An 11005-nucleotide genomic window follows, 5' to 3' on the forward strand; every position below is an offset into this window, starting at 1 on the left:
ATACATAAAAACATTAAAAATTAATCGTTGTTTGTACAATACAAAGGCACAGATAAATAGAACGAACACTTTTAGTAGGTGTAAAATGTGATAATATACATGAAAGAGATAAAATAAATCTTTGGGAGCATTTGTTATAATAGTAAACAAATGTATTTTTGCCACGGTAACGTCCAACAAAAATAATAAAAACATTACAGCAATATAACATTAAGACATCGTACTTACTTTAACATTAGCACATGCAACAGTTTTCTCATCCACACCGGTTAGTTTTATATAAAAAAAGTAGATTAACTAGGTATTTGTCGTCAGGTACCAACTATGTAATTACATAAAATAATAAATAGAATTGTTATTGAGTTTATGTACATGTTTACGGAACTTAGGAGTAACAAAATTGACAAGATGTAGAGAGCGGAAAATCAACACATTCAAACATGTACATAAATAGTGTAAAGATCTAGACATAGTATTGTTATTATTGAAGTCGACCTTACGTATTCCAATTAGTCACGTGTAGTAAACAACTATATAGTCATAGCCGAAATCTAAGTACTCCTACTGTGTATAAAAAAAAGGAAGAACACTATGGTTTTTATTGAACAAGTTAAGCTGAATGTGCACTCGAATTTAATTAAGGCGGTAGTGTCAATTTTCCCTTTTCTCTCAGTACTATTACTTAAAGTGTAATATGTCACATAATGAACAAAATTTGGATTAAAATTTGTCCAAGTTTGTAAGATAGTCATGATGGAACCAAAACGCTTACGTAAGCTTGCTGGATTGGTATTTGCTCAAATTTGTATGCCCATTAGCCCTTACTTCGGTAAGGTATGTGTCAAACTTCTGTAAGGTATGTTACGTTAAGTTTTATTTTATTTCCAATAGATCACATAAATGTAATATAGGACAAGTCAAAATTTACAGCGTTAAATGTAAAACCTACAAGACGCTACAACGAATTAAAATATTCTTCAAGGGAACGTTAGGACTCGCGAAAATAACCTGATGCCCCATAAAAAAATTTCAACTGCCAGCTCACTATATATTAAAAATTGTTATGGAATAGTTATTGCAAGAATTAATTTTATTTAACAACAACTGTTAGGTATCCAAGAAATTGATTGAATTTAACCATGGCCCTAATGGCTAAAGTGTTCCAAAGCCACATTCTGTCTGTGCCGTGATTTTCTCACGATAGTCGAGTAAAAAAAAATTAACGTTTGCACAGACAAATCTAAGTGGAGCTTAGCTTAAAATCCATAGCAACCATTGTCGCAATACTCGTTGCCATGGATTTTAAGTTATGCTTAAGCCAAGCTCGGCTTAAATTTGTCGGTGCAAATGACTATTAGTCATAATTTTCTTTTGAATCTCTGAAACTTCTGAAAGAGTTCTAAATGTCTTTATCTCTTAAGAATACTTGATAAATATATACAAAATCTGTGAAGAGCCTTCGTAAAACGTTTAAAAGTGTTTGTCGGTGGTATTCACTAATTCCTCCACCCAATATTTTAACCTGTAGCTGAAATTAATTTGATACCTTGGTACCCTCCCTTGTAAATATAAAAAACTCTAAATTGAGCAAATGACTTTAGACATCGCCACTGTTTTGACAAGATAGTAAAACCTATCCTGTCGGATTTCTATGGTATAGCATAATTATACATACAATCATTATTCTAAAAAAAAGTGTCGTTTGTCTTCAGCTGTTAGCTGTTTCACACTGTGTTTATTAATTGCCATCTATTTAGAAAAACTACCTCAGTCGGTCAAAGTAGTAAATCAAACATCATTCACTCATTCTTATATATGAGAGAAATCTTTCACTATTAGTGATTTGTTTTTTTTAAATGATTTTTTATGAGTTAATTCAACCATTACCGTCATGATCTGGCAGAGATAAAAATCTCCCAGAATAAAGTTTTCATCCATGAAGAATGTTTTGAAATCAAATTTTCAACTCTTTTTTAATCTACCCTGGATAACTGCAACGTTTTTATTACACCTGAGTGGAGCAAAACTGCAGTAAATTAGTTAAGGTTCAACAATTACATGAGAATATTGATAGTGAAGTATTTTTTTTTCTATTTAGTTTGCCTTAATATCTACGATGATTATCCATATCAAAATTCCTCCTTGTATTCAAGGCGCACATGCCGACTAAGGAAAATAAGTAATCAGTACTGTCATATTACAGCAAAATACCAGCCAGTTTGCTGTAGATTTAATTACGAACTTCCACTGGTGTGACCGACAGTTAGTGAATAGTTTAGCATTAGCTTATGTAAGCGTTTTTTAGTTAACTTTCGCTTGAATATGCCGTTCAGATATACAGGGCATTTCATACCTTTAACCTTTCCTCGTTGTTTAGTAGTATAAGTTTAGTTCTGTTTATAATACACAAAACTATCAAGGCACATCAATTGTGAGTAGATCCGTATAATGAAATATTTCTCTAGTGATTATATAAAATACCCTGTATATTTTTTTCTAATGGAATGTGAGGAGGTATGTACGTGCACATCATCAAAGAGGTTCAATACTGCAGAGTAACTTTCATAAATATTTTCTTAATTTAACCTATTGTACTTGTACTTGTGGTGTATTTGTCAAGCATTAGCTGCAATTGGATTAAACAGATTTTCAGGCCTGTAGTTCTTGGTACTTTATGCAAATTAAGAGTTTTAATCTATTAACTATTCGTTGTATTTAAAAAGATTATTTATCAACCGTTTGGTGCTAATGCGGGTGAGACGATTCGATTTGGCAATGCGGAAAACGATTCGTCTAAATAAGTCATTTGTGTATGGTTTAAATCAACTTCTTTGTCTAAATCTTTAGTGCCGTATATATGGACAAATTCCGAATTGCAATTCGAGTTGTAATCGGATACGTCAAAAACCTTGTGAGGAAGTTTGCTATTTTCGGTGTGCAAAGGAAGACTGTGATTAGATGTCGGCTTGTTAGGGCTATAGTCCAAGCATCCATCCTGTAATTCTTGGATATTATCGATGGCGTTTTCTTGAAGACAAGATAATTGAGGTAATATGCAGTCCCTTTTTATTTTCTTGGAGTTTTGGTTGCCATTGCAGGAGTGGTAGTCGTACTATAATAAAATGTGTAAGACAATAAAGAAGTGCAAGTTTTAAAAAATAATTACGCGAGGGTTTTCTGTAATGTGAATGTTTCCATTGGCCACATGACCGTTCATCTGCATATTCTTTAAATTTCCATTTAATTGTCCGTTCGGAAATCCAATGCCACCCTAAAAAGTTATGTCGTAATCTCTTTGAAAAAAAAAAAATACATCACCTTAGTATCTAAATGTGTAGTTTCTATAGGCGGTATGTGAGTATTTCCGTCACTCATCACCAACTGCTGCATTTCATGTGTTTCGGTAGCACACGAATCAGGACGCATGTGCAATGGAGCACCAGAATATGCGACCTCGGATGCGTAATAATTATTAGACGTCGTCAACCTAGTCCTTCTTATAGCATCTCTTTTCATGCAACGTCTTCGAAATATAATGCAACATACACAACACAAGATGCACAAAGCTGAGATCGTTATGCCAACAGCCACACCTATAACATTCAGTAATGTTATAACAATCAAATGTCAAATCAACAGTTACCTAATTTTTGTTTATAATCTATTTCACCTGAGACAGTTTCTTCTTCTGAATTTGGTAGTAAAATTGTTTTCGAATATGTTGAAAAGGTAATGGGAGCAGCCAGATTCCCTGAACCAGTCTCACTTACTGCTCTCACAACTAATGTATACTGCAAATCGACACTCAGATTTTTTAAGACAATTGATATCTCGTCTTGTTTCAGAGACCAACATTGCTACAATACAAAATTTCGAAATTAAACGTTTTTCTTCTGTTTTCTTTTTATTGTGAATAAGAACTAACGAATGGCTGGTATTGATTATACTAATAAGTTTACGGTACGCGTCAACTCGCCAACGGGACAACTCGCCACTGCGACAACTCGTCAACGCGACAACTCGCCAACGGACGACTCGCCACTGCGACAACTCGCCAACGAAATATTTTTCCCTGTTTAACGCAGAACGAACGGTCATTACATTCTATTTTGAACAGTTTTTTAAGCGACATTTTTTAGGATCTCCTCAAAAAATCCAGTTCAAAATTAAAAACACCAAAAAAATTACAGTCGTCCTAGGACTTTAAAATTTTGCACTTTTACTCAGTTTTTTTTTTTCTTTAAAACATTTGTGCCATCTCGTCCCCAATGAACACTTTAGTGGTACGCAAAAAAACGTTTTTTGAAAATTTTAAAGGAACACGCGGTATATCAAGATATCCATGAAAATAATCAAAATCTTTAACACCTAACCACAGTCAATCAATTGTATACAGAGTTACAAAGCATTAAACAATCAATGTTACCATATTCCTTATTAGAAAATAAATCCAAAATTAATAGGGTTCATCTACGAGACAACTGGAGCACCTTAATACTTTCTTCCGCACGGCGATTTCGAGATATTCACACTTAATGCTTTAACCTCACCGACGGATATGACACATTATCATTTTTGCTTTTGACATGTTTGTCATACGAAATTGACTCGCTTTTAATAGCAGGAGCCACCGCTGACATTTCAAAAAAAACCATTCCGCAAATAAGAAAGTTGATTTAGTAAATTTTTCTTAAATCTTTTGGACTTTTGCCAAAAAGTGGGGGTTTGTAAGGAGGAATGAGCTCAAAATCAATATCTCAGTCATCTCATCTACGAGACACTGTAAATAAAATTTAGTAATTAGTATGTTTTTGTATACCTGAGGCTCTATTGTGCTAACAAGAAAAAGTCTGACAAGAAATTATAAAATATTTTGAAATAAGTTTTTTCCGAATTTTTTTTGGGAAAAGGGAGCAAGACTACTATGGTACCATATAAAGCAATAGATATGATTGAAAATAGAATTTTAAGAAGTAGAAACAAATATTAAAAAAATTTAAAAAAGTTGACTGCCCCCCAGATTCAATATTTTCTATCTAGTTGTATCACCCGAAAGTTTGTGTCTTGTTTTGTAACCATACAACAGTGTATTATGTGTTAAATGTGGTCAAAGTATACTTACGTTGATGTAAATATCTTCCTCTTTAATATATATATTATGCCATTTCTCGAAAGGTAAATTTTTATTGGAAGTATAAGACACGACATAGTTCAGAAGTTTGCCGTTCATAAACATTGGAGATTTCCATGTAACACACGCTGCAGTTGCGTTTATTACCTTATATCTAAGATTTTGAACTGCAGAAGGAACTGAAAATGAAACATTTTTGCATAAGTAGGTACTTGGTAAAATATAGGATACCTACCATCCGTAGGCGTTTGTACTTCAACAGTCTGAGAAAAACTAGACATCCCCTTGACATTTTGTGCATGAACTTTAAATGCGTAGAGCGTATTTGGTTTTAAATTGGTCACCTCCATAAAATTAGAATGACTAAAACAACAAAGATAAACAACGACCGACTATAATTTTCTTACCTTTCCATTATGCGATTATTTTTTTCTTTAACATCTGTACAATACACCATGTAAGACAAATTATCATCACCATCGGACCAGGTTAAGTTAACGCTGTAAGGAGATATTGGGTGGACTTCCACCTGAATTGGCACAAAGGATGAAAAGGTGTGATTTTCGGTACTTGATATCTCGTGAGAATATGTCGGCATTACAGTTACTTCAGAACTATTTGTTAATGGAGAGTAGGTCACCCAAGGACTCATATCGTTTTTATTGGTGGTGGATTGCACTCGAAAATCGTAAGTGGTAGAAGGTTGTAAACCTAAACGTTTGAAAAATATCAGCTGAATTTCATCATGAAAGTTGACTTAGTGGATTCATCCAGGTTAACAAAGTTGGTAAAAATTACTGTGGAAACAATTGTGCCAATAAATGTTACCATAGCAAAAACTACCCACCAAGTTAAACTGGTTCAGTTTTCGAAAATTCTCTTATTAGGAAAATTTCATTTCGTCATACAACATAACGTTCAAGTTTTAAATGCTTAGTCGCCAGTTTTTGAAATTTGGGGGGTCTTGCCTAAGCCCAATACTTTTTTCAATCTATACTTCACAATTTTTCAAAGTTTAATGTGAATGAACACGGTTATAAAGCACATTAGCTACAAAAAACAATCCTGCAGAACATAAACCATGAGAATTCAACATAATAAAACCTTCTAATAACCCTGACAAATTTAAACTCATAAAACTGGCTAAAGCTATTCCTATTACCGAACAACTGGGAACATTGGGTACGTTCAGCCGACGCAACTGTTGACTAACGCCGTAAATGTGGTACCTTGTATTTATTAGCAAACGCAAACATATACCTGAACGGTTCTTATTTGAAGATTACATAAACTGAGTTTTATTCCAGTGGCAGTTGAAAATATCGCTGCTCCAATGAACGTCCTAGGGAGACACAAAATGTTAGGTTATGATATTACGGTGCGGTAAAACACCGCCAAATTTGTGGGTGCCAATTATTACCAACTGCTGACTTCCACCAGAAGTTACCATTCGTCGTTCAGGTAAGTCAACGTCTCAACATACTCAACAGTTGGGTGGGCTGAACCTACCCATTCCGTTAACTAACTCAGTATTGCCAACACAAAATTTTACAAAGCCAACAATCATGAATAGTTATACTTACGAGATATTGTTTTCTGAAAGTGTGATGTATAAAGAACATTCGTGTATGTTTGATCAAATTTTTTCCACTGTACTTTATATAAATTCTTCTTAGTTCCACAGAGAAAATCGTTGCTGACGTGAGACCAGATTAACTGTACCGAACTCTCACTTAAAAACTCTACCTGCAAATTTCGCTGTCCTTGCACACCTGCGGAAAAACCAAACAATTTCACATTAAACTCATTTACACGAAGAAATACCCGTTTTACAAGAAACGTTGTTTGACTGATCGCTTGGATCATTGGAGTACGATTGAACATACATGGTATATTCAGAATTCTTCTCAAGACCATTGGCAAGATAGTATGTGTAATTGGTAACAAAATCGTATCCTTTCACTAAAATTTATTTAAATTTATAATATGTCGGTAATTGAAAATAAAGATTACCAGAATTAAATAAATATATACTGTATGCTTGGATTGTGACATTTGATGGAGAATTCCAAGTTAAACAGACGCTGTTATCGTCAAAAGGTTGGCAAGTTACGTTTTGTGGAGGGTGTGGTCGACTGTTGGAAAATAATGGTAATAAACGAGCGGCCATCCAAATTTGGCCAGCAATGTTGGATGCCACACATTGATATATACCTAAAAATAGATGCTATTAATGATCACTGAGAGGAGAACTGGGCAAAATTATGTATAAGATTTATAAAAAATGTACGAGGGCACTTGAAAGGGTTTTGATTTGAATAGTGCATTTATGTGTTGGTGAAAAAGTACATATATTAGTATTTTTAGAATCTGGCGGAAAATACATATGCAAGCACGAAATTTTTTCTCGATTACCTGTTTAACTATACAGGGTGTCCACTTTTCGCGCCCCATCATAGTGATCTCTGTGTTACCTTAAGAGATATGATGGTTAAATTGAGATAAAGCTAAACCATCACATTTTTACAATCTACCTCCAACTTCACATGGTTGATGTACTTAATCTCTGTATTGCTATTTTCATTCTGATCAATTAGTTTTTTATAGTTTGTTAAGCTGCACATTATACTGATTTGAGGCTTAATCCGTTAGTATTGTTATTTTAGTAGTATTTTTAGCTTCACCGTTTTTTGCACATGTTAAAATTTGATCAAATGTCAATGTTTTAAGATCATTTTAAGCAACTTCTAAAGAATAAAAATTGTGTACGTTGGCAATTTTCCGAGATAACGGCTTAACGAATTTTGTTCAAATTTTGGATATACATATTAGGCATATGGAAACGAAAAATATCGTGCCGGATTTTTGGAAAAAAAAATGTGAAACGCCGCAAGATCAGTGAATTTTTTTTTTCAAATAGCAACCTAATATTTTTATTAAGTTATTTTAAAGACCTTATTTTTAGTACAAAGGGCCCGAATTTGAGGCCTAAGTACGCGTGGACCCTGTTCACCCTATCGTAATTCAGAATCTAGACCTTATTTTTCTGTGTACAACCTACAAAAATTGTGCCCGGTTTTATTACAAATAAAAACGGCGAAAAAAAGGTCAACATTGAAAACTAAAAAAAATTTTTCGCCAAAACGGTTACTATGATTTCATGAAAATTTTGCGAATGTTCATTAGGCATAAAGGATGTAAAACTGTTAAAATTTTGTTTTAATAGTTATCCGAGTTTCTAACGCCGTGACGTCATACAACTTTTTTTTCAAATAATACAATATTTTTATGAGATTATATTCGAAAGACTTTCTTTTTCTGTGTACAACCTTTAAAAATCATGCTAGGTTTTATTACACAAAAAAGAGAAAAAATGTGAAAGTTATAAAACTATCTAGCAGCTTAGTGCGCAGTTAATATTTAGGATGAGCGATTGCTTGAGAAGTTCGGTCGTCGCATTCTTTTTGGTTTTAATGCAAAGAACTTAAGATGAAATAATACCTATGTTAAAATATCAGAGTACATGTATATACTGTTGTAGTTTTTCTTATAATTAATTAATATCACAGATTTAAACACTAAAATCTGTGTTAATATTAATGCTGAAAAGAAAAGTACAACCTGAATCATCTAACATCTGCACACAGGCCGCCGAGGCGCCGACACATATATACATTGCAAGTCTCAACTGCTCTATAGAAACGCAAGAAAGGTTGAAAGCCGTTGAATATAATGAGAGACACAAGAATCTGAAAAGTATCTAGGAGACTCTTTTCAGAGCCTTATAGCGTTTTCCATGGTATCAAGTGCTTCCTTATCCTCTTCCCAGATAATTTGAATATCCTCTGTGCACTGGGTTCCATAGCTAGGAGAGAATATTAAGCTCTGAAAGAATTTTAAAAGTTCTTCAAATCTGACCCATTAGGAGAGCTTTATAGACCCCTTTCTGAGCTTTCAAGGCCTATTCTGACCATTTTCTAAAATTTCTGGGTTTTCTTGCCCAACTTGGAGTCTTTCCAATTGGAAGAAGTGGTCTATAAAATCGCTAGAAAGTTCTGAGAAGGTTTAGAATGTTCTCGAAAATATTTTTATGAGCATGTTTATAAGGTTCAGAATAGCGTCAAGATGGCTATGGAAAGCTTTCAATTAATCTGAAAAGCCTTATAGAGTGTGTTCGACGAAACATAAAAGACTGAAATTAATTTCTAAAAAAACTAGCTCTAGTTCTCTCAGGATTGTATCTGTGCTAAAAACGAACACAAGAAAAATTATACCGTTTGTATGACACCCAATTTCATAACACATAGAATTTTCACAGAAGTATAATGAAAAAAGTTTATTGTTGAAAAATAAATCAAATGTTGCAATTACAATAAAATTATCCTATAATAATAACTAACTTACCTGCGTCAGTCATAAACGAGTGACTCAATACCAGAGTGGTATTTAGCTGTTTAATTCTGCCTATTAATTCTAATGGAGCTCCATTCTTTAGCCAAGTGACTTTCGGCGGTGGAACCCCATTCACCTTACACTCCAAACGAACCATTCTTGCAGAAGGGTAAGACATTGACATGGGAGTGACATTAAAATGTGGAATTTCAAAGATGTTGAGTGTGAAATTCTGAAATTTATTATTTGTCAAAGTAACAGACAGAATTAAGTGTGATTGAATAATGGGATTATAGGAACAGGAAATACTGCAGACGTCTAATGAAAGTCAATTGGGATTAGATGCACAATAACTTTTGTGGGTCAGTAAGATGCACTTGCATCTCTTTAATAGTAGACAAGCAACAAGTGGAAGATTACATACAATTTATAATACATACCATTGAAACTTCGCCGAAAACATTGTTAGCAATGCAGCTATAATTTCCCGATAAATCTGTAGTAACATTTGTCAAGTGTAAAACGCTTGAATTGCTGATGAGGCTATCCTTATCTAAAATTGATAAATGTGAGAAGTTTTAAAATGTTACTACCTTAGACCATATAGTACATGGACTGCTAATTGTAACTAAAATATGGTCAAGGACATCACCTGGGTATGTGAGTTTCAGGGTAAACGAATCTGTCCGAAGTTGTCCGATTACACGATTTGAGACTGTCAACCTATAAATTTACAAACGTCAATTAATTAATCGCGTAGATATGGCAAAAAAAGCAAACCTATTCTTATTTGTGGACGTATAGAAGATAATCAAGAGTATTTAAAGCTTCCCGTACTACGCGGTTACCATAAAAGCTACTCTTTACGCGATCCGAGTGGTGTTCATACAACTTTAGTTTACCCTGAGATTCGCATACCCACGACTACAGTGCCCTCTATCCGTGACCACCCATTTTGTATTGAAAGCATAGGGCTAATAGCAGTACATGTACTATATAGTCTAAGGTTACTACTTACTGTAAACCCATCTAAGAACGGGGATAGGCCAACCATTTACGGCACAAGGTAACGTGACATTTTCTCCAACAATTGAAGTTATATTGAGTGACAAATTTAGAGGTAGAAATTGAGGAGGTGAACTTGTTACGGAAGGAGGTGACACGAGCAGCTGCCCCCATCTGCTTTGCTTAGTCTTTTTAAGTGTTTTATGTTTTACTACGCATCTGCAAGAATGTATTATTATTGTGGCCCAATAGGTATATTATGTACTTACCTATAAAAACCAGTATCTATGGAATGAGTGCTTGTAATTAATAAAGCTCCCGAAGGGAGAGGAACATATCTAAAACGAACATATAGGTAGTAAGTTTAATATACATCAAATCTTTGTCTATTAAATTGGTTAGGTGTGAATATCAATTTTTTTTTGTTTTAGCCATTTAGGCGAGACTAAATTAAGTGCACTGTTTACAAAAATTTAG

At 33.9% G+C, this 11005-nt stretch overlaps 1 protein-coding gene across 2 annotated transcripts in view; it reads right to left on the reverse strand.

Moving 5' to 3' along the window:
• Positions 1-572: 572 nt before the first annotated feature.
• Positions 573-11005, reverse strand: part of LOC116163700 (protogenin-like) — a 28329-nt gene continuing 17896 nt past the window's right edge. Inside the window, exons 4-17 of one of the 2 annotated variants that reach the window (XM_031477789.1) lie at positions 10798-10866; positions 10542-10747; positions 9964-10076; positions 9536-9755; positions 7145-7345; positions 6956-7093; positions 6715-6903; positions 5539-5842; positions 5367-5494; positions 5123-5310; positions 3644-3857; positions 3319-3593; positions 3167-3271; positions 573-3112 (exon numbers count right to left, since the gene is read on the reverse strand). In XM_031477789.1, coding sequence (XP_031333649.1) covers positions 2732-3112; positions 3167-3271; positions 3319-3593; positions 3644-3857; positions 5123-5310; positions 5367-5494; positions 5539-5842; positions 6715-6903; positions 6956-7093; positions 7145-7345; positions 9536-9755; positions 9964-10076; positions 10542-10747; positions 10798-10866 — 2731 coding nt within the window. In that variant the 3' untranslated portion in view covers positions 573-2731. The remainder of the gene's footprint in view (positions 3113-3166; positions 3272-3318; positions 3594-3643; positions 3858-5122; positions 5311-5366; positions 5495-5538; positions 5843-6714; positions 6904-6955; positions 7094-7144; positions 7346-9535; positions 9756-9963; positions 10077-10541; positions 10748-10797; positions 10867-11005) is intronic. The other variant, XM_031477790.1, reaches the window with a different exon arrangement.

Source organism: Photinus pyralis, unplaced genomic scaffold (genome assembly GCF_008802855.1).
Source record: "Photinus pyralis isolate 1611_PpyrPB1 unplaced genomic scaffold, Ppyr1.3 Ppyr1.4_LG2, whole genome shotgun sequence".
Classification (NCBI taxonomy): Eukaryota; Metazoa; Arthropoda; class Insecta; order Coleoptera; family Lampyridae; genus Photinus; species Photinus pyralis.